At 43.9% G+C, this 26,165-nt stretch overlaps 2 protein-coding genes across 6 annotated transcripts; one reads left to right on the top strand and one right to left on the bottom strand.

Annotated features, from left to right (window-relative positions):
- Positions 1–1,451: 1,451 nt before the first annotated feature.
- Positions 1,452–20,655, bottom strand: aftpha (aftiphilin a). 5 transcript variants are annotated; one of them, XR_008601490.1, is made up of 11 exons: positions 20,505–20,655; positions 9,550–11,022; positions 8,398–8,555; positions 7,136–7,268; positions 6,355–6,411; positions 6,068–6,190; positions 5,555–5,618; positions 4,659–4,742; positions 4,224–4,347; positions 3,488–3,922; positions 1,452–3,454 (listed from the first exon to the last, which is right to left on the bottom strand). XR_008601490.1 is itself a non-coding variant. In XM_023292320.3 (10 exons), the coding sequence occupies exons 2-10, from the start codon at positions 10,984–10,986 to the stop codon at positions 3,781–3,783; spliced, it is 2,322 nt and encodes a 773-aa protein (XP_023148088.2). In that variant the 5' UTR covers positions 10,987–11,022; positions 20,505–20,655; the 3' UTR covers positions 1,452–3,780. The 5 variants fall into 5 exon arrangements, 4 of the variants coding, with proteins under 4 accessions (XP_023148088.2, XP_023148089.2, XP_023148090.2 ...); XM_023292320.3 differs by having other exon boundaries at positions 1,452–3,922; XM_023292321.3 differs by having other exon boundaries at positions 1,452–3,922; positions 5,555–5,615.
- Positions 20,656–20,744: 89 nt separating this feature from the next.
- LOC129348799 (spastin-like) lies at positions 20,745–26,103 on the top strand. The gene is made up of 2 exons (XM_055010240.1): positions 20,745–21,858; positions 26,013–26,103. Exons 1-2 carry the CDS (start codon positions 21,615–21,617, stop codon positions 26,072–26,074), a joined length of 306 nt encoding a protein of 101 aa, XP_054866215.1. The 5' UTR covers positions 20,745–21,614; the 3' UTR covers positions 26,075–26,103.
- Positions 26,104–26,165: the final 62 nt, after the last annotated feature.

Below are 26,165 nucleotides of genomic sequence, written 5' to 3'. Positions count from 1 at the left end.
TCGTTTTGTGTCTGTTTATGGGTGGTTGTGCCTCTTTGTAGTTGTTTTGTGTCGCTTTGTGATCATTTTGTCTCTGTGGTCATTTTGTGTCTCTTTGTGGTGTTTTGTGTCTTTTTAAGGTAGTCTGTGTCAACATATTTCATATGTCAGTCGAGTTTTGTCCAGAATGCAGTGTTGTTGTTGTGTTCAGTGTTTGTGTGTTTTGCTGCTGTTTATTAATGAGTCTTAATGATGACTGACTTTGACTCTTCATCAGATGTTCTGAGGAGGTTCACAGTCATCAGGTCCTTGTCATCGTAGGAGCTTCAAGGAACCAGCTGGAGGTTCTGGAAGACGTTTCCTGTTCACACAGTCAGAACGTCCTCTGTCCAGTTCTAGGATTAGCTCTATTTTAACTTCATTTCTGTTTACACGATGATCTAATACAGGTTCAGTTTAACTAAATGTTCTGTGTTTCTGAAGGTTCATGTCACAATTCAACCAGATAGGTCATCCATGCCGGTAGGTGGCGCTGTCTAGAAATAAAGGGCTCCTATAGGTGCAGCTCCTCTGTGGGCAGAGCATCAGTCACAGCTTCTCTCCGAAGCAGAGAACAGCTGACGCTCTAAACCTTCATCTAGAGAGAACAGCTGAAATTCTAAACCTTGGAGAGAGAACAGCTGATGTTCTAAACCTTGGAGAGAGAACAGCTGATGTTCTAAACCTTCTTCTAGAGAGAGAACAGCTGAAATTCTAAACCTTGGAGAGAGAATAGCTGATGTTCTAAACCTTCTAGAGAGAACAGCTGATGTTCTAAACCTTGGAGAGAGAATAGCTGACATTCTAAACCTTCTAGAGAGAACAGCTGATGTTCTAAACCTTGGAGAGAGAACAGCTGACGTTCTAAACCTTCTAGAGAGAACAGCTGATGTTCTAAACCTTGGAGAGAGAACAGCTGACGTTCTAAACCTTCTAGAGGGAACAGCTGATGTACTAAACCTTCTAGAGAGAACAGCTGACATTCTAAACCTTCTAGAGGGAACAGCAGATGTTCTAAACCTTCTAGAGGGAACAGCTGACGTTCTCGTTGGACGACTACCTGCTTCTTGATGAAGACCATGTGCTGAAAGCTGAGTCGCTTTTTACACTTTAAATAACAACTTTAGAATGAAAACAGTTCCTTTCTCCCTGACTTCTGTCCTCCAGGTCGACACTCCGTCCGTCTCTGCGCTCGACCAACCAAAGATTCCTGATCCAACCCATCCTCAATGTGTTTCTACTCCCAGATGTCCGTCGCCATGGATACAAGTGTCTGATAAATGAAACTGTAGAATTCTAGAACATGTGGACCCAGTTTACAACCTGCTGTGTCTCCGATTGTCTCTTTGTGGTCGTTTTGTGTCTTTTTGTGTACTCTTGTGTGCAGCACTGGACCTCTAAAGACGTTCAACAGACACTCAGGACGCTGCAGCTCTTTCTCTTAAATTATTTTAATTTCTTGTGTACACTAAAAGTAAAATTTACACACTTATAGTCTGAAAAGAACCTGGGCATGCACGATAACCTTTTGACAGGCTCTTCAAGTGATTCAGTTTGTTTCCATAGGAATTTTCCCGTACATTTTACAGTCCATAGTTTAACTGTACACAGTCTAAAGCCACAGTGAACTATGATTACATCCATTTCATCTTTACAATGTGCAAAATCCTCCTGGGAGACGACCGACAGCAGAATGAGCAGAACGTATAAAAACAGAAAGAAAGCAAACACACGAGCACAAGTTGGTCCCTTAATTCTTCACTGCTCTCAAACTGTCAGTGGTTTCAGCAACAAAGTCCCGTTTTTAGCCCAAAAACAACAAAACAAGCAACAGTGAGACGAGAAGCAACCAGAGGAAACTTCCATCTGTTAGTCTGGTGGGATTCAAATAAAACACTGTGGAGAACTCATTAAAAATCTGCATTAGATCACAGAAACAGAAGAACACAACAGAACCTGCAGGTTAAAGAAAATCTGGTTAAAACCTAAAAACGTAGAGCTGGATTTTGCAGGCAGTGTGGTTTGAGTCCATGAACAGATTCAGAGAGATGTTCTAGAGACCAGAACGTTTGCACCACAGAACGTCAGCTGCAGAACGCATCCAGGAACAAACGGGGAAAAGAACATGGAATCCCTGATTATTTACACTCATCTAAAGAGAACAATCAGCGTTCTCAAGGTTCCACTGGAGAGAACAATCAGCGTTCTGAAGGTTCTACCAGAGAGAACAATCAGTGTTCCAAATTATCCACTGGAGAGAAAAGCTGATGTTTTAAACCTTCTAGAGAGAACAGCTGACGTTCTAAACCTTCTTCAAGAGAGAACAGCTGACGTTCTAAACCTTCTTCAAGAGAGAACAGCTGACGTTCTAAACCCTGTAGAGAGAACAGCTGACGTTCTAAACCCTGTAGAGAGAACAGCTGACGTTCTAAACCTTCTAAAGAGAACAGCTGACGTTCTAAACCTCCTTCGAGAGAGAACAGCTGAGGTTCTAAGCCTTCTTCTAGAGAGAACAGCTGCCATTCTAAACCTTCTAGAGAGAACAGCTGACGTTCTAAACCTTCTAAAGAGAACAGCTGACGTTCTAAACCTTATTCCAGAGAGAACAGCTGAGGTTCTAAGCCTTCTTCTAGAGAGAACAGCTGCCATTCTAAACCTTCTAGAGAGAACAGCTGACATTCTAAACCTTCTGAAGAGAACAGCTGACATTCTAAACCTTCTAGAGAGAACAGCTGATGTTCTAAACCTTCTAAAGAGAACAGCTGACGTTCTAAACCTTATTCCAGAGAGAACAGCTGACGGTCTAAGCCTTCTTCCAGAGAGAACAGCTGAGGTTCTAAGCCTTCTTCTAGAGAGAACAGCTGCCATTCTAAACCTTCTAGAGAGAACAGCTGATGTTCTAAACCTTCTTCTAGAGAGAACAGCTGATGTTCTAAACCTTCTTCTAAAGAGAACAGCTGACGTTCTAAACCTCCTCGAGTGAACAGCTGACGTTCTAAACCTTCTCGAGGGGACAGCTGACGTTCTAAACCTTCTTCTAAAGGGAACAGCTGATGTTCTAAACCTTCTTCTAAAGGGAACAGCTGACGTTCTAAACCTTCTAGAGAGAACAGCTGACGTTCTAAACCTTCTTTTGAAGAGAACAGCTGACATTCTAAACCTTCTGGAGAGAACAGCTGACATTCTAAACCTTCTGGAGAGAACAGCTGACGTTCTAAACCTTCTTCTGTAGAGAAGAGCTGACGTTCTAAACCTTCTTGAGGGAACAGTTGACATTCTAAACCTTATTCTAAAGACAACAGCTGACATTCTAAACCTTCTAGTGAGAACAGCTGATGTTCTAACCATTCTAGAGAGAACAGCTGACAGTCTAAACCTTCTTGAGAGAACAGCTGACATTCTAAATCTTATAGAGAAAACAGCTGACGTTCTAAACCTTCTTCCAGAGAGAACAGCTGACGTTCCAAACCTTCTTCTAGAGAGAACAGCTGACGTTCTAAGCTTTCTTCTTGAGAGAACAGCTGACGTTCTAAACCTTCTTCTAGAGAGAACAGCTGACGTTCTAAACCTTCTAGAGGGAACAGCAGATGTTCTAAGCTTCTGTTTAGGAACCACTGATCTAGAACCGAGCTGCTCGACGCCTCGCGTCCAAAAATTATAAAAACTGAAAATCTGATTTTAAAAACGATATGTGAAAGGAGGAGGAGCAGCGGACAGAAAAGGTAAAAGGGGCGGGGTCATGTGGACAGAGTGGGCAGGGCTTCAGTCTGGCGTCGCCTGGCAACCGAGTGGCGTCAGCGTGGTGGGAAACATCAGGACCTTGGCCTGCATGAAGGACAGATCCGGCAGCGCAGAGATCACCTTAGACGCCTCCTGACTGAGGTTCTCGTCTTTCCTCGGCCTCCTGCAGAACACAACAGGCACCGATCACAATTATTGATCACATGATTGATTACTGACCACAGGTAAAAGGTTCCACTGTTCTCTGCAGGACTGAAGGCTGATTCATGGTTTCCATCACGTGCGCATGAAAACCAGGCGTGTGCACATGCTTAGAGAACCTCCTCCAGCAGCGTTTCTGCTTCACACGGTGCATTTTGAGAGTCTGGGGTAGGAGTCAGCAACTCGTGACTCCGCCCACTTCACTGCTCAAACACTCTTCAGTTCTGCTGCTGGTGAACCGTGAAGGTGTGTCTGGTCCTCACCTGGTGGAGGTGCTGGTCTTCTCCATGGTGGACATCAGGCGGGCGAAGGCGTCGGCCACCCGGCTGCCGGAGATGCCGGAGTCCAGTTTGGAGGTGGTCAGTTCATAGAGCTCTGGATCCACACCTGGAACCAACATCAGAACATCTCTGCATTTATAAAGGTGTTTCTGGTGGGTTTGAACCAATCAGAGCTCAGTACTGTGGATTAACCTCTGGAGGAACCAATGAACCACATGAAGCAGCAGTTTGGTAGCGACAGACGGAGGTGAAAAAGAAAGACAGCAGACCGATCAATGGTCCGATCAATGGACCGATCAACAGGCTGATCAATAGGCTGATCAACAAGCTGATCAATGGGCTGATCAACAGGCTGATCAACAGGTCCATCAATAGGCTGATAAATGGGCCGATCAACAGGCTGATCAATAGGCTGACCTGGAATGGAGGTGGAGCTGCTGGAGCCTGAATCCTCCACAGGACCAAAGAAGTCGAGGTTTAAGAGAGACGAGCCTCCGCTGGCTGCAGAGGTGAAGGTTAACAGCAGAGAGCATGCAGCAGAATCAGGAGTTAGAACATCTACAGGAGCTTCACACAACAGAACATCCTACACACACATACAGCAGAACGTCCTCCACATACACAGCAGAACGTCCTCCACACACAGTAGAACGTCCTCCACCAACAACTTCTAACCCTCCTATCAGCTGATCCCAGTCCTAAACATCTGGAAACCAGCGTCCAAAACCACCATAAAGAGTCCAAACGGACTAAATCTGACCTAAATGAGTTTCTCCAAAATGACAAATATGATCCAAGTAGATGAACATAAGCACTGCAATTTTGTTGTTCTGCGTCTCGTTCTTGGCGTTTGGCGTCTCGTTCTTGACGCTTCATGTCTCGTTCTTGGCGTTTGGCGTCTCGTTCTTGTCGGTTCGCGTCTCGTTCTTGGAGTTTTGCTTCTCGTTCTCGTCATTTCGTGTTTTTGCTGCTTAAGGAAACAATATAGCAGTCTGACGTGGAGGTTTTACACTTTTTTCTAATTATAAATATCTCCTCTACTGGATCCATTCAATGATTCTGATCTGATGAAACTCTTCTGTCTGTTCTCACCATGTTTCATGTCTCTGAAAGTTTTATTTCTGGAGATATTGAAACTTTAAAATGGCTTCACAGATGTTTTTAAAGGCGGAAACAGAAGATTCCCAGACTTAAAATCATGAAATTGTTCTAGTTCAGCTAAAACATGGTCAGCGGTTGGTCGGTGGAGGATCTCTGCTGCCTGGAAGGACCCTGATTAACTGGGATGATTGAAGGTGGGTTGGGTCACCTACCGTCCAGAGGGTTGGTAAGGCCACTGCTGCTCCAGTCGAACTGGACGGGTGGGAGCGCCTCCTGCTGGAGGAGACACACAGGCACACCTGTTTATACACAGCGCCCCCTGCTGTTCATATGTAACACAATGACCCACAATCCTTCTTCCCTCAGTCACATGTACAGTCACTTAATTCAACATGCAGGTCTCCACTGTGACATGAAGAGCTTCACATTTTACTAAACGTCTGGAGCACCTTCAGTAGAAATCAACTAAACAACCATAAACACACAAAAACCATCACAAAGACACAAAAATTGATCACAGAGACACAAAATGACAACATTGACAAACAAAACAACCACAAGGAGACACAAAACGACCACAAAGACACAAAACAACCGCAAAGACACACAAAACAACCACAAAGAGACACAAAACAACCACAAAGAGACACAAAACAACCGCAAACAGAAACAAAACGACCACAAACAGACATGCTGAAGCTGCTGGGTCCAGACTACATCTTCACCTGCACTGAGTCGGAGGAACCAGAGCTTGTCTCTGGAGCTGCTGGAGGCGTCTGTCCGATGGAGGCGATCATCTCTGCTGCAGAAACGGGCTTCACCGGCTCTTTGGTTGGTTCCAGCATCCCCTGAAACACAGACACACTTTCACCTGAGCAGCAGGAGGTGCTGCAGAGCCCAGGCTTCCCCACTGTGGGCTCAGTAAAGGCTGACCTCCTCTCATCACTGATTCTTATGTTTCTCTGATCAGCTCTGGATTAATCAATGAAGGTATTGATAGAGGAGGACTCACCAGGCCGGCGGCGTACATCGGCACGATGACCGGCTGCTTCTTCTGTCCTGTGAACAGCTGAAAACACCAACAACACGTCAAACACAGAAACATAAAAGCTACTCACTGAAAGACACACAAACAGATTTCAGTATTTACATGATGAGAAGAATTTTAATTTTATCTGACGTGTTGTTTTGTGTCACTACAGTTATTTCATATCTCTTTGTGGTTGTTTTCTGTCTCTGAGGTCGTTTTGTATCTTTTTGTGGTTGCTTAGTGTCTCTTTGTGGTCGATTTGTCTCTCTCTGTGGTTGTTTTGTGTCTCTTTGTGGTCATTTTGTGTCTCTCTGTGGTTGTTTTGTGTCTCCTTGTGGTCTTTTGTGTCTCTCTGTGGTCGTTTTGTGTTTCTCTGTGGCCGTTTTGTGTCTCTTTGTGGTCATTTTATGTCTCTCTGTGGTCGTTTTGTGTTTCTCTGTGGCCGTTTTGTGTCTCTTTGTGGTCATTTTATGTCTCTTTGTGGTCTTTTTTTGTCTCTCTGAGGTTGTTTTGTGTCTCTTGGTGGTCGTTTTGTGTCTCTGTGTGGTCGTTTTGTGTCACTGCAGTTATTTTATGCCTCTTTGTGGTGGTTTTTGTTTGCTTGAAGTCTATTTGACATTGTGATGATTTCTAACAGGATTTAAGGATCTCTAAAACAGTGTGTAGATCTGCTGAACTAGTCAGAGGACTGACTAGGGTTCCACATTAGATCCTCTGAGGTTCCAGTGTCCCGGTGAGTTGTATGTCTGTGTGCAGGACTCACTATGTTGCGGGTGTCGATGCCCAGGCAGCAGAGCAGGGCCTTGTTGCAGTGCGAGCCGCCCCACTGGTACCGGAGGCCCAGAGCCTCGTGGATGTCCTGCAGCTGCATCCACACGCTGCCACGCCCACCAGACCTGCAGCAGCCAACCAGACAAAGTCATACCGTAGCAGCAACAACACATGACGCTGACCGACCAATCACAGAGCTGCACTGATGGTCTACTCAAACCCTGCTGCTCCATGACTGGACCTTCCTCAGTCACTGGATTTGATTTGTTTAGCTTGAACCGAAGGTTAAATTTGTAAATCTATGATCCAATAAAAGAAATCATCTGGTTCTGAATCTCATGTATTAGAGTTCTGGTGGTGGAAAATGACTCGAAAACTACCCAAAAATATTCTTAACCTGACTGAAAATGAGTTAAAAATAAACCAGCGTTACCAAAAAGTGTCCACAATAACTTGAAAGTTGTTCAAACTGAAACAGAAATTTACTAAAACACCTCCAACGTATCCCAGTTGCCCCAAAATATCCAAGATTTTCAAAAATATACTTAGAGAATAGTACAAAATGACTCAAAAATGGTTGGAAATGACTAAAAAAAAAAATGATCCAAAATGACTCAAAAATAGTAGAAAATGACTCAAAAATGGCCCAAAATGATTCAAAAACAGTAGAAAATGACTCAAAAATGGTCCAAAATGACTCAAAAATGGTTGAAAAAAAATGACTCAAAAATTATACAAAATGACTCAAAATGGTCCAAAATGATTAAAAAATTATTCAAAATGACTAAAAATGGTATAAAGTAACTCAAAAATGACAGAAAATGACTCAAATGATCCAAAATCACTCAAAAATGGTAGAAAATGAGCTTCTAGCATCAGTATTATGGGATGTATCTCAGTGTGACCAGTTTAGAGTCATAGAAACAATCATTGGTACCTGGATGTGTTTCTGATATTCCACTAGAGGAAACTTTAAAAAGGTAATTCTAGGTGAACTTTAACGTCGGTAGGTGGTTGATCAGGACTATTAGAGACGATGGAAGACGAAACCAGGATCATCTGGAGACACGGTTCATGATATGGAGAAATAATTGTCTTTGAAGGTCAAACATGCAGAGGAAGCGTTTTCCAGGGATGTTCTTCTTTTTCTAACATTTTAATCTGATGTTTGTGAGGCTTGTTTAACAACGACCACTTCAGGGCTTCGACCATGAAGAGAACGTTTCTGGTGGTGTTTAACCTCTAAGGACTCACCGGCTCCGTGGCGACCTGCTCTCGTTCTCGGCTCCAGGTCCGTCCTCCGGAGGCTCCAGCAGGATCTTCAGAGACACCACATGGTCGTCCAGCGGCCGGGCGGCGGTCTGAGGAAAGCTCCTCTGAAACAGCTTCTCCAGGCGGCTGGACAGCGACACCTGCAGAGACCACAGCAGCTGTTCACAGCAGTCTGAACGTAAACATCCAACGTTCTGTCACAGGATCGCATCCCTCAGACTAACCCCTCTACCTGCACCGCACACCTTCAGTAAAGATAATTATAAATATCTATGGCAGGTGGAGGCAAAACTGTCCCAAAGATGCACAAAAAACAAGAAAATAGGGCACAAAATGTTGGAGAGGAGACCAAAAAATGGCAAAGATGTGACAAAATGACCACACAGACACAAAATGACATAAAAAAAAATGACACTAAACAAGAAAAACGAGACGCACACAACAACCAGAAAGGAACATAACTGTCCCAGACACACACAAGCAAGACAAAATGACGAAAACAAGACAAAACATGGCAAAGATGTGACACTAAACAAGAAAAATGAGACCAAAAATCACTAGAAGCAAACAAAATTGTCCCCAAACACACACAAAAACAAGACAAAAAAACAAGACAGAAAACAAAAACGAGAAACAAAATTGTTGAAAAAAAATGACAAAGATGTGACACTAAACTAGAAAAACGAGACAGAAAATCGCCAGAAACTAACAAAGCTGCCCCAAAAACACGCAAAAACGAGACAAAACTAGAAAATCAAGACCTACAACTACAAAAAAAAATACAGAAAATGAACCAAAACTAGAAAAACGAGACAAACACAAGGACCAGAAGCAAAAAAACACTGTCCCGAAAACACACAAAAGACAGGAAACAACAAAAACAAGAAACAAAATGACCAAAACGAGAAAAAAAAACTGCCCAAAAAGAGAGAAAACAAGACAAATAAAGAAAAATGAGACACAAAGGATGAAAATTGTCAAAGATGTGAAACTAAACTGGAAAAACGAGACACAAACAACAACCAGAAACAAATATAACTGCCCCAAACAGACAAAAACAAGACAAAAAAATGACACTAAACTGGTTCTGATTCTGTTTCCCAGTCTGACCAGTCTGTCTCCTGCAGTGCTTACCGTCTGTCTGTCCGTCCGGCTGGTTTCCTCGCTGACTGCAGCAGCTTCACCTTCATGCCACTCCTCCTCCTCTTCCTCCTCTTGATCTTCCTCCTCCTCCTTCCTAACCCCTACAGGACTAACGTTCTGCTCGGAGCTGAACGCCGCCCACGACTCTCCGTCCTGCTGCTCCCCGAAGGCACTCCATCCGCCGTCCGCCTCGCCACCGTCGGCCGAGCTGAAGTTCCCGAAGCTGTCGCTGACGGGTAAGTTGGCGAACCTTCCTCCATCCTCCGTCTGGTTCCCGTCGCTGTGGAACTTGGGGGAGTTGAAGTCCCCGAAGTCGTCGTCCTGCTCGCTGCCGGTGGCGACGGCTGAACTCTGCGACCGGCTCTCGTCCGGCTGCGCTTCCGGCTGCTCGAAGTGTGCGAAGTCCTGCCCGCCGAATGAGCCAGCGTCTCCAAACTCCCCAAAGTCCTCGTCGTCTTCGGCCAGCTGGCTGTGGTCGGCGGGCGTGGCCGGTTCGCCCTGCAGTGGTGGCGACGGCACCGAGCCGGTGGTGCTCACGTCATCGTACTCCTCCAGGGCGTCGGTGGACAGTGGCCGGCCCAGCGACGTCTCGGAGCTCTTCTCGTCCGACTGACCCGCCTCGCTGTGGTCGGCGGGCGACAGGTCGGCATCGCTGCAGCCCTCTTTGGATCCATCCCTGTTTACGCCGTCCAGTCCGTTCAGAGCCAGAGGGTGGAGAGTGCAAACCGCCTCCAGAGCAGGGGCAACGTCCCTTTGAGAGTCGGAGCCTCCTCGGTCTGTGTTGCAGGATCTGTCTGGACTCTGAGTGAGATCGGATTCGGTTCTGTTCGTGTCCCTGACATAGTCCCGTGAAGACGTTTCCTGCTGTACGGTACAGTCCTCTGACGGGTCAGTTATGGCCTCGTCCGCCGGCTGGCTGACGTGTCCTTCGGCGTTGGAAAAAGCAGCAAAGTCTGCAAAATTGTCCTCCGGGCTGCTGGCAGCACTGCCCGAATCCTCAGTGGACGTTAGTTTTATGTGTGAGTGGACAGAATTCTGAGAGGACGGGCTTCCCTGAACATCAAAGCCGTTCGTTAGCACCTCTCCACCGTTGCAGTTGGCGAGCTCGGGGGAGCTGGAGAGGCCCTTCCTGACGCCCCGGTGGCTCGCCGGCACCACGCCGTTGGCTTTGGGCAGCTCAGTACCGAGGGTGCCATTGGAGGAGCCGAAGCCCACCAGACCTCTGCTGCCGAGGAGCTCCGGTGGGGAGGTGGCGGTCAGAGCCTGGGTCTGGTTGAAGGTGGTCGGGGTGTCGAACTCGGTGAAGCTGATGCTGTTCGGGACGCCGGAGAAGGTGCCGAAGTCTCCGAAGTCTTCATCCTCTTCCTCTGCGCCGTCCTCCATCGGCGGCGGCGAGGACGAGTATATCCGGATCACATCGGGCTCCATGGTTCTCTGGCGATCTACGACTCCTTCGGACTACACCTGAAACATCCAGAAAAGACAGAATCAGAAAGAAAAGCTCACAGAAACATGTCATTAAAATCCACCAGAACTCCTCAGAACCAGCTGGTTTTTTATCTGCAGGAACTTTAGGATTTTCACTGAAGGTTCTACCTTCATTCTGTCAATCATGTCATGGTAGGTGAAGATCTGAATGGTCAGTTCTTCACCCACCACAAGAGCATGAAATTTTGACCCAGTGTTTCACTGTTCACACTACGGTGCATCCCATAATAGCGGGGGGAGGCGACGAATATTTGGATACAACTGTCAGGCCCGAATATTCAGATATTCGGGTCCAGCCCTACTGACAAATGTAGAAAGTGCTACAGTAGACCTACCGACAACTGTAGAAAGTTCTAGAGTAGAACTATGACAACTGTAGAAATTTCCAAAATAGGTCTACTCTAGAACTTTCTCCAGGGGATGTTCTACTCTATGGACTTAAGGACCTGGAACTGTGGAAATATTCCCAGTATGATTTTTGTACTTTCTGTGGTTATTTTTTTTATTTTTTTGTGCCGATTTTGGTATTTTTGTTACTTTTTGTGGTGATTTCATGTCTTTATGGTGATTTTGTGTCTTTTTGTGGTAATTTTGTTACTTTTTGTGGTGATGTTGATACTTCTTGTGGTATTTGTGATTCTTTTCATTGTAGTTTTGGTACTTTTTGTGGTAATCTTGGTACTGTTTGTGGTAATTTTGCATGTTTTTCCTGACATACTTGAATGTTTTAAGGTTGTTTTGGGACATTTTGTGGTAATTCTGCATGATTTTCCTGTCATATTTGAACCTTTTAAGGGAGTTTTAGACTCTTCTTGTGGCAATTTTGGCCGTTTTTGTCATTATTTTGCATGGTTTTTTTTTAGCCAAATTCGAGTTTTAGTCGCAAATCTGGACACATCTCTATGGATTTCGAGGACCTGGAATGTTCTAAACATTCTTGGTACTAAACTTAAAGACTGGATGCAAGAAAACAGAACATACCCTAGAGAAAGTTTTAGAGTCTATAGGTCTAGAACTCTAGAACTTTCTCCAGGGGATGTTCTCTTCTATGGACTTCAAGAACCTGGCCGGTTGTTTATGTGGCGACTGATCAGATAAATATTTTCTGGCTTTTCTTTTTTTTTTTCCCGTCTGCATCTATTCCCATTGTTTAACCCTTTGATGCATAGACCACATCAGGAGATACCCATTTTCCATTGGATTTGGGTCACTTTTGACCCAGGTTATGCATCAAAGAGTTAACTCCACAAAAGGGGTTTCAACATTACATGAGATTGATGTAAATTTTAGTCTTGCAGCTAGGGCTGCAAAAACGAATCGATAAAATCAATAATAATCAATTATTAAAAGCGTTGGCAATAAATTTCATGATCGATTCGTTGTGTCGCGCGATTCATGCGTCACTCGCCATGTTGCGGAGCCGTTTACTTCACCTGCAGAGCTTTGTCAATGCTGGCTGACGGAAATAAAGTTTGTTTTTTCTTAAATAACTCCACCTGTAGAGCGAGTTGAACAGAGCGAGGTGGCGGCAAAGCGAAAGTAAATTCAGAGTAATTTCAACCAAACATGACCGACATGGAGAAAACAGTCAGACCGAAATCCTCAAAATTGTGGGAGCATTTCACGCTTCACAAAAGAAAAAACACGCGTAACATGCAAGCTTTACAAAAGTGATATGAGATGGAACAGGAGCACCACGATGATGATGCAGCACCTGAAACAGAAACACGTTGGACTCGCCGATGAGGATGAAGGAGCTCAACAGCAGGTAAGTCACTGCAGTATCCTACGTTTGTTCTGTTTTTAAGTGAGGAAATGCAACGTTAGTCTCTCTGGTAGCTTGTCTGATGCTAGTGTTTGTTAGCTGATTAATGACAGTGATAGGGCACGTGTGTGTGTGTGTGTGTGTGTGTGTGTGTGTGTGTGTGTGTGTGTGTGTGTGTGTGTGTGTGTGTGTGTGTGTGTGTGTGTGTGTGCGCACGTGTGAAACTTTTTATTTCACTTTAATCAGCTTAAGCAGGGTCTGAATATGCTTTATAAATAAATGTAACTTGCCCCCAATGATGATAATAATTTAAAGATTCAACTTTCACATGGACAACCTTCACAGTAAATCTGCCTCTGACTTCCTAGACCTCCTACAATCACTCAACCTCACCCAGCATGTCAATTTCCCCACCCACAACCATGGACACATCCTCGATCTGGTTTGCTCCTCTGGTCTTACAGTCCTAAATATCTCCAGCTGTCATCTCTCCATCTCTGACCACCTAGCAATAACTATGGACATCAGCCTCCCCACCCCCCTGCCCAAGGAAAAACGGACAATCTTTTTTAGAAACACTAGATCACTCTCCCCCTCTGTATTCTCCGCCTCACTGACCACTGCATTGTCCATCTCCCCTCCCCCATCAATCAATAACCCCACTGACCTCATCAACCACTATAATCATACTCTCTCTTCCTGTCTTGATCAGCTTGCTCCCCTCAAATCCAAATTAGTCACTTTCTCCCACTCTGCTCCATGGTACACCCCCGAACTCCACCGCATGAAAGCCCATAAACGACAGCTGGAACGTCTTGTCAAGAAAACAAACCTGACAGTTCACCGTCAAGCCTACTCCGACTTCCTCCAACAATACAAAGACGCCCTGAAATCTGCACGGTCCACTTTCTACTCTGACCTGATCAATACCAGCTCCAACAACCCCAAGTCCCTCTTCTCAACTGTCAATAAACTCCTTGCCCCCCCGGACACCGTCTCAAACTCGTTCACCACTGACAAGTGCAACCTATTCCTCTCTTTTTTCCATAACAAAATCATCTCCATCCACAGCAGCCTTGTCACCTCTCCCACCTCACTTGATCCCCCCTCTCCTCCACCAAACCCTCTGAACTTTCCCCCCCTGGCCCACTTCTCGCCCGTTTCCCCCCTGGACCTGCCCAAATTCATCACTGGAACTAAAAACTCCACATCCTGCCTGGACCCCATCCCCACTGACCTCCTCAAAAACTGCCTCCCTGTTATCTCCCCCCTCATCTCTAACATCATCAACACTTCCCTCAGTACTGGCTGTGTCCCCTCACCCCTCAAGCTCGCCTCTGTCTCCCCCATCCTCAAAAAACCTGGTTTGGATCCAACCTCCCCTCACAACTTCCGGCCCATCTCCAACCTCCCCTTCTTATCCAAAACATTAGAACGTGTCGTCGCTGCCCAGTTGAAAACTCATCTCACCTCCAACAACCTGTATGAAACCTTTCAATCCGGATTCCGCTCTCATCACAGCACTGAAACTGCTCTCCTCAAGGTCACCAACGATCTCCTCCTCTCCTCAGACTCTGGACAAGTCACCATCCTCATTCTTCTCGACCTCTCTGCAGCATTTGACACAATCAATCACTCCATCCTCCTGTCCCGCCTTCAATCCTCCATTAACATCACCGGCACCGCCCTCACCTGGTTCACATCATATCTCACAAATCGACAACAATTCATCAAGGTCAACAACTGCACATCCGCCACCGCCCCCCTGTCCCATGGTGTCCCTCAAGGATCGGTCCTTGGCCCCCTCCTCTTTATCCTGTACCTCCTCCCCCTCGGCAACATCATCCGCCGCCACAACCTACACTTCCATTGCTACGCCGACGATATCCAACTCTACATCTCCACCAACACCACCGCCACCACCACCCTCCCCTCTCTCTCCAGCTGCTTGGCCGACATTAAATCCTGGATGAGGAAAAATTTTCTCCTGCTAAACTGCGACAAGACTGATCTCATCTTTATTGGACCTAAATCACTCACACCATTTCCCCACCCCCCCATTACCATTGATAACACCACCCTATCTCCTTCTGCTCACATCCGCAACCTCGGTGTGATATTTGACAGCAACCTCACTTTTGAACCCCACATTAATCAGATCACCAAAACTGCCTATTTCCATCTCCGCAACATCGCCCGTCTCCGCCCCTTCCTCTCCTTCTCAGCCGCTGAAACCCTCATTCATGCCTTCGTCACTTCCCGCCTTGACTACTGCAATAGCATTCTCTTCGGCTCCACCTCCAAAGTTCTCAATAAACTTCAACTCATTCAAAACTCTGCTGCCCGACTCCTCACCCGAACCTGTTCTCATGACCATATCACCCCCGTCCTGCAGAACCTCCATTGGCTCCCCATTTCACACCGCATCCAGTACAAACTGCTTCTCCTCACCTTCAAGTCCATCCATAATCTTGCCCCCTCTTACCTTACCGATTTGCTCCTCCCCTACACCCCCCCCAGGAATCTCCGCTCCTCCCACACAAACCTCCTTTCCATCCCGCACAGGACCAGCCGGCGACATTGGGGGGACAGAGCCTTCGCCATTGCCGCCCCCACACTCTGGAACTCACTCCCCCATGCCCTCCGTGACTGCACCAACCTCACCACATTTAAATCCCTTTTAAAGACTCACCTTTTTAGATCTGCTTTCCTTAAGTGATTCTGTATTTTATCTTGAACTTGTTTTACTATCTATTGATTTTAATTAACAGTTTTGTTTTATCTTATTGTATTTTATGTACAGCGTCTTTGAGTTTTTGGAAAAGCGCTTTATAAATAAAATTTATTATTATTATTATTATTATTATAAAGATTAAGCCTCAAGTTTTAATTTTCTCACAAAGTCTGAGTGAAGACACTGGTCTGTGTTGGAGTGAGGCAGGATGAACTGCATTTAGACCGGGGTTAAAGTAACTTATTTAGTATTTTTTATGGTTCGTGTCCTATCTATCTATCTATCTATCTATCTATCTATCTATCTATCTATCTATCTATCTATATGTGTGTGCGCGCTTTGTGTTTTGCTCTTTGGACTACTTACTTGCCTTAACCTAATACTGCAAATAAAACAAGATAATTACTGAGTTGTTGTAAATTGTGCTATAATACATACTCAAAGTATACTATCTTTCTCATTTCATCAACAACAAACAATGACAGGCTTCATGATGAGAAAGACATCATGTCCACCACAGCAAGCAGCTGTCTTGACTGATCATCACTGGCATGAGGCCTCTGTCAATGGTTGAAGACGAAGGCTTCGCTACAATGATCTTATTTGCTCGTCAGTCCAAATATTCTCTTTCTGAATAAAGCGGCGGAAAATAAAAATGTGTTGTTTTTTTGTCCGATTCATCGATTAATCGAAAAAATAATCGGCCCATTAATCGATTATTAAAATAATCGTTAGTTGCAGCCCTACTTGCAGCCAAATATTTCAATATTTAGTGCATGTGTGTGACCATCACCAGCCCTCCCTTAAAGCTAAGCAGACATTCTTTATTAGAATTTCCTATTATGGATTAAAAAAAAAAGAATAAAAAAAAAACCCCAAAATTTTCCTATTATGAGCCTGGGAGGGCAGTGCTACACCTCAGTGATGTGCAGGGGAAACAAATCCTGGACAGGATGAAACAGGATGAACAGGGATAGGAACTGACAGGCGGGTGCTATTAGAATTAAAAAGTGTCAGGTGCTGTGTTATTCCCGACTACTAACTGCCCATCAATAAAACAAAAATAAACAAACAAAAAAAACATTCAATAAATAAATGGTATTGAACACCATAATTGTGGATGTCTTGACAGTATAGAATAGAATAGGCCCGAAGAGGATACTAGTGAAAAAGAGAATGAGTGTAGTATAGAGACTCTGGAGAGATTCTCAGCACATTCTAGCAGGTCCCATCATTCGCTGTCAATGGGACTCAGCAGTAGCTGGCGAGACCTGATCAAACATGCAAGTGTGAAGAACCCTGAAGCCCAGAACAGCAATCACGGCAAGGCAGGGCCAAGCCAACAGCCCCCTCCCCCTGGCTGTAGGAGCCACAGGGCGGCACCCCCAGAGAGCCACCAGGGCCACCGTGAACCACAAGGACCCGGAGAACAAGAGGGAGCAGCTACCGACACCCCCGGCGCCCCAAGACCGACCCAGGCGGCCCGGGGCACGAGGACCCACCTGCCACCCAAACCCCAACACCCCACCTACCCCCCACCTCCCACCCCACCACCACAAAGAGATGCAAAACTACCACAAAGAGATGCAAAACTACAACAAAGGGACACACAACAACCAAAAAGAGACACAAAACCACAACAAAGAGACGCAAAACTACCACAAAGAGATGCAAAACCACCACAAAGGGACACAAAACCATCACAAAGAGACACAAAACCACCACAAAGTGACACAAAACGACCACAGAGACACAAAACTATCACAAATAGATGCAAAATGACCACAAAGAGACGCAAAGCTACCGCAAAGGGACACACAACAACCACAGAGACACAAAATGACCATAAAGAGACACAACACAACCGTAAAGAGACACAAAGCTACCACAAACAGACACAAAACTACCACAAACAGACACAAAACAACCACAAATGGACCCAAAACGACCACAAAGAGACATAAAAAGAACACAAAACTACCACAAACAGACACAAAACGACCACAAAGGTACACACAACAACCACAAAGAGACACAAAACTACCACAAAGAGACACAAAATGACCACAAAGAGACACAAAGCTACCACATAGACACAAAACTACCACAAAGGGATGCAAAACTACCACAAAGACACGCAAAACTACCACAAAGAGACGCAAAACTACCACAAAGAGACACAAAATTACCACAAAGACACAAAACAACCACAGAGAGACACAAAACTATCACAAAAAGATGTAGTCAGGAACTTGTTCAAGGGTTTCTGGAGGAACTGATTATGTGAACAAACAGCAGTCTATCAGCTGGAGGTGGGCGGAGCCTGCAGCACCTTTATCTCCCGGAACACCTGGCAGCAGGTAGATTCCACCCAGTACCAGAAAGACCAGTTAAACCATGAAGGACATTTCAGATTGAGATGTTTAATTTATCCCTCAGCGGCTACAGACGGGAAGAGAAATATTTTTAACCCTCCTTGTCTGTTGCCGGTCAAACTGACCCATTTTAAAGCGAAAAAATCTAAATAAATAAATTGTTAAAGTATTTTGATCATTATTACTTATTATTTCCAGATACATCACTTGACAACCAGCAATAAATTTAATAAACTGTTTTTCACATTCAGGCTGTCATTTCTGTCCAAATTTAAACCCAAGAACTGCGCCGTTTTCTGATGCAATTTGAATTATTAGACTAATTTCGCCTCAGATTGTTTTAGAGTAACAGAAATGTTTTGGCAATGCTTTAGTATTTTGTAATAAAATCGAGGAATTGGTAAATATTTGCAGTAAAACTTAAATTTTGATGTCAAAATGTGACTTTCTTTGACAGTAATTTACAACAAAAAAGGGTTAGGGTTGGATATAAATGATGGTTATTTTGGATTTTCTTTGGTTTCTGCTGTTTTTGGATAATTAAACATCAATACTGTTCCTGAGAAACAAACAGGAGGGTTTATGTGTGAAATATTTAAGTAAAAACTGTCTGAAACCTGCTAAAATCTTCATTATATCTTTAAAAAAAAAAAAACAAACAACTGAGATTTCACTGCTTTTTTACACGTCGAGCACATCAGACCTACAACTACTAAAAATAATCTCTGTTTTACAATTTCAAGGGAGAGAATAAAGGTTTCACTGATTTGAACCACATTTTATAAGCTCAGTCTGGATGTGATTAGCCCAGGAGGAAACGCTTCGGACCTGGACCTGATCGAACCTCTGCATTAAATAATCAACAGAACTTTGATGGCAGTTTTAAAAAAACAACACAGTATAACAAACAAAAACAAACAAGTTTAAAAAAAAGCTATTTTTTTAAATGCTAAAAAAATGCAAAGCAAAAAAGCTATACAAAATGTTAAAAACAATGCTGAAAAATGCTCCAAAAAATCTGAAAAAAATGCTTAAAAATGCAGAACAAAAAAGCTATAAAATGCTGAAAACAATGCTGAAAAATGCTGAAAAAATGCTACAAAAAGTGCTGAAAAAAGCTTTGAAAATGCTTTAAAATGCTTTAAAATGCCAAAAAATGATTTAAAAAAAAAAAAAAAAGCAAAACGAAAAAGCTATAAAAATGCAAAACACAATGCTGAAAAATACTTAAAAATTTCAGAAAAAAATACTGAAAAAATGCTTATAATTCCAAAAAGGCCAAAAAAAATGCTGAAAAAATGCTGAAAATACTTTTAAAAAAGCAAAACAAAAAAGCTATAAATAATGCTAAAAAAACGCTGAAAAACGCTTTTAAAAAAGCAAAACAAAAAAAAGCTAAGAAAAGGCTTAAAAAATGCTGAAAAATGCTTAAAAATTTCAGAAAAAAATGCTAAAAATGCTGAAAGAAAAGATTTTAAAAATGCTTAACATTCCAAAAACTCCGAAAAAAATGTATGAAAAAATGCAAAACAACATCTATGCAAAAAAAGTTGAAAGATGCTAATATAAATACTGAAAAATGTTTAAAAATGCAAAATAATAAATAAACAGCTAAAATGTACAAACAGAATAAACGTTCCACAGAACCTGTGTTCTAAAGACTTTATCTTCTGCAGGTCCTTCTGGTCCAGACTGACCCTTCTAGATGTAGTGGTTTTACCTGGACCTGGTCAAATGTGGATCAAATGTGAAACACGCAGCAAAATCTCAAACCAGAAGCTTTTAGTGTCTGGAGGTGAGTTTAACTGATCAGTCAGCTGACTCAGGTTTAGGTCTAAATATTTAAAATAAAGGCAGTAAATCTCAAGAGTATTTCCACAGATCTGAACCTCTAGTGGTTCTAGACCTGGACCTGGTCTAATGGTGGTCTCCAGTGAATCTATTCTTTACATTTTAAAGGATTTAAATGTTTCACATCATTAACAGCGCAGTAAGTTTAATAAAACAGCAAAGTGGGACTTTATGAGAGCAGCTGTTCTGTTCTGGAGCTTTAGCTGAAGCTAGTTAGCAAACACAGACCTGTTAGCACCGCGTTCACCTGCCGGACCAGGTGAGCTGTCCGGGTTCAGGCTGCGGGTTCCCCGGTTCTGATTAAGTTCTCACTTCTCCGCTGTCTGACGTCGCTGGTTAACAGGAGCTGGGAGGCTAACGTGGCTAATTAGTTAGCTTAGCAGGCTAACAGCTGAACACATTAAAGTGCTGAGACACCAGCAGCTCGGTTAGCATCGGTTAGCTAGAAGGCGGCTAATTAAACTACAAGGCCCGGAGCTAACTTAGCTTAGCTTAGTTAGCCGGTCTAGAAAACCGAGCTGAACTAACCGAGCGGCGGCACCGGGAGGTTTGTTAGTAGAGCTGGTTCTGCTGGTCAACAGTAGATAAACGGAGGCGTCAGACAGAAGCAGGAAAGCAGGAGACCAGGAAGCTAATGGAGCTAACTACGCAGCAGGCTAACAACAAGCAGCTAGCCCAGCTCCGGCTGTCTGACAGCAGCTTCCCGGTTCCCCGTGCACAGAGCGGAGCTCACCGACAGACGCGGTCCGCTGGGGTCCATGTCTCGATCAAACACTGTGCTGTCCGCGGTGAGTCCGCTGCGGGCGGCTGGAAGCGGAGCACCGACTGAAGGTTGAGTCCGCCGGCTGCTGCTGCTGCTGCCTCCCTGCCTCCGGATCTCCCAGCATGCACCGCTGTAGCTCCCAGGCCCAAATTTTCAGGTGGAACAGGTAGGTCAGAGCTCGCGCTGCTGCAGGTGGAGTATCCCCGACCAGCCCGAGAAACGGAGTACATTTACTCCAGTTCTACACTCAGGTACAAGTGTGAGGTACTTTACCGAGTACTTCTGAGTACTTCCATGTTCCATTACTTCTCCTCCCACCACATTATTCAGCTGGGGAACTGTAACTGCAGTAACGGAGTACTTTTACTCAGATACTGAGTACTTTTACTCAGAGTGTTACTGTACTGGTATTTTACTAGAGTATTTACAAGTTGTACTACTGCATACTTCCATCCTACTGCATTTATTACACGTTAAAAAGTAGTGGGGGTAAGTAACTGAGTACATGTACTCTGTTACTGAGTACATGTACTCTGTTACTGAATAAATGTGCTCAGTAACAGAATACATGTACTCAAGTACTTCTGCAGAATATTTCCAAGTTTTGCAACTTTTTCCTCCAACTCTGTTTTCTGTGTTTGTGTGTCTGTGTGTAGTTGTGTATATCTGTGTGTTTATGTAGTTTTGTACTTTTGTGTGCCTATATTTGTGTACTTTGTTGTGTTTATGTAGTTGTGTGTCTGTTTATGTAGTTTTGTGTTTTTTGTGTAGTTGTGTTTCTGTAGGTGTGTGTATCTGTGTGTGTTATTTAGTTGTGTGCGTCTGTGTTATTTAGATGTGAATGTGTGTTATTTAGTTGTGTGTGTGTGTGTGTGTGTTATTTAGTTGTGTGTTATTGTATTTGGGTGCAGTGCCCCCTATCCGCCACCAGGGGCGCTGTGATGGCTTCGTGTTGTCGTCGCTGCTTCCTGTGGGTGTTTAAACAAAGAAGAAGTTCCAGCAGCGGGTTGATCTGAACCTCAGCGGCTCTGTGGACCGAACCGGACCGAACCGGGTCGGGATGCTGCGGTATGGAAGCGGATGAGTCCCCGCGGAGGAAGCGGCGGAAGGCGTACCTGCGGCTCCGCGGCTCTCCGGACGCTGCTGTCGCTGCTCTGGTGGATCTTCTGCCGGATCTGGACCCGAACCGCGGCCGCCTTCCGGACCGGAGCCGCCGTCCGGCAGCGAGACGACAGCCCGGAGCAGGGACAGCGGCTCCGAAGCCACCAGCGGCGGGCCTTCGAGTTCATCTCTGCGGCGCTGAGGATCGACGAGGACGAGGAAGGTACTGATCAGGTTATCGATTATAGATGACCGATTAGCGATGATCAGTGATCGATACTGAATGAACAAATTCAGCTGTTCGGTCAGATTCGGTCCTGAAGACACTCTGCAGAAGTTACCCATTATTTCCACTGAGTTATTATATGGAGGAATCAATAAGCTGATTGAGAAAAAACAATGTTAAAAATGCTGAAATAAAGCTTAAAAAAATTAATAAAGGGATATTTTTTAAAAAACACATAAAAAAGCTTAAAAAATTAGATAAGATTATTATTTTAAAAAAGACTAAAACAAAGCTAAAAAAATGATAAAAGAAATGATTCAAAAAGGATTTTAAAAATGCTGAAAAAAGCTAAAAAGAAATGATAAAAATATTTTTAAAAAGACTAAAAAATGAAAAAGGTACAAAAATGCTTAAAAATGCTTTAAAAAGTGCGACAGAATGCTTTAAAAATGCTAAAAAGATTGGAGCATGTTCAGGGCATTTACACAGCACCTGATGTTTCATGGCGAACGATCAAACTTCCAAAGGCCGCCACCACCACGCCTTTTGACTTTTGAGGAACATTTTGATAACTTTTGATCACTAAGGCCTGCTGTATGTACTGGCTGAATTTGAGGTGAATTGGAGCTTCCCCCTAGGAGGAGTTCGCTCTAGAAAAAAGTCAAAAATTGGCCAAATCTGACATTCAATGCAAAATAGCTCACTTCCTGTTGGATTTAGAATATGGCCACCACTGACTTTTTTGTTCAGCCTGATGTGCTGCACATGTGTACCAAATTTGGTAGCTGCAGGAGAAACGTGCTGCCCGTGGGAAAGTGTAGGGGGCGCTATAGAGCCATTTTGCCACACCCCTCCACAATTCCTATAAAATATAAAATTTTTTGCCAGTTCTGGTGCATCTGGAGATTTTCACGTGAATTGGAGCATGTTTAGGCCCTCAAAAACGCACTTGTTTCGTCCAGAGAAAAAGAATAATAAACCTTAGCATTCCAATAGGGTCTTCGCGCCGTTGGTGCTCGGACCCTAATAATAACTAAAGCTGCAAGCAGCATTGAATGGGTCCTCGCATACTTGCTGGTCGGCGAATCCAAGCATGTTCACCAGGTGGCGCTGCAACCGAGAGTGTATTTTGGCCAGTGGATGTGATCACTGTTGGTGATAACACTTGTAAAGTTTCAGGCAGATTGGAGCATGTACAGACTAGTTATAGAGCATTTCCTGTCCATCCACTAGGTGGCGCTATCACTTGGACTGTATATTCGTCTATGGATGTCTTCAAAGCTGGACTCTGATCAAACATGTAAAGTTTCAGGCAGACTGGAGCATGCAAAGGATAGTTAAACAGCTGTTGATGTTTCATGGTGAAGCATCAAAATTCTGGAAGCTGCCATGTCCACGCCCTCAGACTCATAATGAAAATTTTGATAACTTCTGATCACAAGTACCTGTTGTACATACTAGTAAAATTTGAGGTCTCTTGGAGTTACCCCCTATGAGGAGTTTGTTCTCAAAAATGACAAAAATCACCAAAAATCTCAGAATTAATCCAAGATGGCGGACTTCCTGTTGGGTTTCGGGCATGACTCCAAGAGGCTTTTTTGTGCATCCTGATGTGCTCTATATGCCTCCCAAATTTCATAGATGTAGGCAAAACACACTGGGGAGAGGGGGGAGGGGGGGCCGTTTGTTAAACATGCTGTAAGGGGCGCTATAGTACATGCTGTGCCGAGATGCATACAGTGTCCTTCCATTCACTCATGGTGATGTGTGTGGTAATTTTGGTGAGCGTTGGAGTATTCCTAACCTGTAAACACTACTTTGTCTGTCACGGCGATATTTGGTTGTCACGGCAACAGCGTTCCATGAAATGTCAAAGCCTTCACAGTGTGGGATTGTCAAGAGGCGAAGACTTGGCTGACCAATTTCAAGCATTATATCACAAAGTTTGGGGCCATAGTACTTGAAAATATATTGCCTTAAACTTACTGTTACCAACAGGTGGCACTATGACTTTTTCAGAATTTATGAGTCTGGATGTCTTCAGACTGGACCTGTTATCCATCATGTGAAGTTTGGGCCAGATTGGACTATGTGCAGCTGAGATATAAATAATTAAATTTTCATGGCAAAACATCAAAGTTCGCTGCGCCGCCACAGACACACCCTTTGATGACAAGTCACCATTTTCTCTATGAATCACCATTGTGTTCAGGCTTATGTCACCACATTTGAGGTGAATCTGTCCAATGGGCTGACAACAGTATGTCAAAGTGTTAAAAATGTCAAATGCCCTGATACCACAAGGTGGCGCTATGACTGTGAATGAATATTAACATATGGATGTCATCAGGGCTGGTCTCTGATCATACATGTAAAGTTTCATTCAGATTGGAGCATGTACAGGAGAGTTAGACAGCACTTCCTCTTTCATGGCAAATGATCAATATTTTTGGGGGCTGACATGGCCACGCCCTTTGACTTATTAAAAAAAGTCTGATAACTTTTCATCAGGAAGGACTGTTGCATACATTGGCCAAATTTGAGGTCTCTCAGACTTACCCCCTAGGAGGAGTTCATCTCAACAAATTTCACAGCTAATTCAAAATGGCCGACTTCCTGTTGAATTTACAGTATGGCCCTAATGTACTTTTTCTTTTTTGTGTCCTGATGTGCTGCATATGCCTATAAAATTTTGTAGCTGTAGATGAAATGCCTTGTGAGGTTGGATTAGTAGCCACAGTTAGTAGGATTTAAACCAGTCTAGTGCTGTTCCTTTAATTCCAATAGAGTGTTCTAGTGGAAGTAATAAAAATTTGTGGTCAATTGTGTCAATTGCTGCACTAAGGTCCACCAAAACCAGTTTAGAGACTAGTCCATTATCTGACGCTATGAGAAAGTCATTAGTAACTTTCACCAGAGCTGTTTCTGTGCTATGATGCACTCTGAAGCCTGAATGAAACTCTTCAAACTAGCTATTCCTTTGTAAATGTTCACAGAATTGATTTGCAACTGTTGTCTCCAGAATTTTAGAGAGAAATGGTAGGTTGGATATTGGTCTATAGTTAACTAAAACATCTGGATCTAGACTGGGCTTTTTAAGTAAAGATTTGATTACAGCAACCTTAAAAGCCTGTGGTACATAGCCTGTTACTAGAAAGAGATTAATCAGATCTAACATTGAAGAATTAAAGGTAAAGCCACCTTGAACAGTCTAGTTGGGATAGGATCTAAAAGACAATCCATCCATCTAAACACCATCCATCTACATACACCTTCACCTACAGACACCATCCATCTACACACCATCCATCTACACAAACAATCCATCTACAGACACCATCCATCTACACACCATCCATCTGCACACACCATCCATCTACAGACACCATCCATCTACACACACCATCCATCTACAGACACCATCTACACACCATCAATCTACAGACACCATCCATCTACACACCATCCATCTACAGACACCATCCATCTATACACACCATGCATCCACACACACTATCCATCTACACACGAAGCATCTACACACCATCCATCTACACACACCATCCATCTACAGACACCATCCATCTGCACACCATCCATCTACACATCATCCATCTACAGATACCATCCATCTCCACACACCATCCATCTCCACACAACATCCATCTACACACCATCCATCTACACACCATGCATCAACACACAATCCATCTACAGACACCATCCATCTACAGACACCATCCATCTACAGACACCATCCATCTACACACCATCCATCTACAGACACCATCCATCTACAGACACCATCCATCGACAGACACCATCCATCTACACACCATCCATTTACACACCATCCATCTACACACCCATCCATCTACACACCCATTCATCTACAGATATCATCCATCTACACACCATCCATCTACACACACCATCCATCTACAGACACCATCCATCTACATACCATCCATCAGTTTTAATGTGGTCATCTTTCAGCTCCACAATACTGATGATCACAGTTATGGACAGAAATGAACACGGTTGAGTTATAATTGTGTTAACTTTGTGTTGACGTGGTGTTATAGTTGTATTATGGTTCTATTATAGTTTTATTATGGTTGTTTTAACGTTGTGTTTGGTTGTGTGTCCAGACAGGTGGACAGTCTGCTGTGTGAGCGGAGGGAAGGCGAACATGATGCCAGCCGACGCCTGAAGACGGAGTTCCTGATCCAGTTCGATGGGGTGAGCTTTTTATCGACACACAAACATTAGGTAGACGAACTGACAACAAAGGCTGACGGTAG

This window comes from Amphiprion ocellaris, chromosome 4 (genome assembly GCF_022539595.1).
Source record: "Amphiprion ocellaris isolate individual 3 ecotype Okinawa chromosome 4, ASM2253959v1, whole genome shotgun sequence".
Classification (NCBI taxonomy): Eukaryota; Metazoa; Chordata; class Actinopteri; family Pomacentridae; genus Amphiprion; species Amphiprion ocellaris.
This window is presented reverse-complemented; position numbering and strand designations above follow the sequence as displayed.

Coding starts and splice junctions, on each gene's coding strand:
- aftpha (XM_023292320.3), bottom strand. CDS start 10,986: ATGGAGCCCGATGTGATCCGGATATACTCGTCCTCGCCGCCGCCGATG. Junction 6,191..6,354: donor CGATGTACGCCGCCGGCCTG/GTGAGTCCTCCT, acceptor TCTGTGTTTCAG/GGGATGCTGGAACCAACCAA. Junction 5,619..6,067: donor GTTCCTCCGACTCAGTGCAG/GTGAAGATGTAG, acceptor TGTCTCCTCCAG/CAGGAGGCGCTCCCACCCGT.
- LOC129348799 (XM_055010240.1), top strand. CDS start 21,615: ATGAGTCCCCGCGGAGGAAGCGGCGGAAGGCGTACCTGCGGCTCCGCG. Junction 21,859..26,012: donor GATCGACGAGGACGAGGAAG/GTACTGATCAGG, acceptor TTGTGTGTCCAG/ACAGGTGGACAGTCTGCTGT.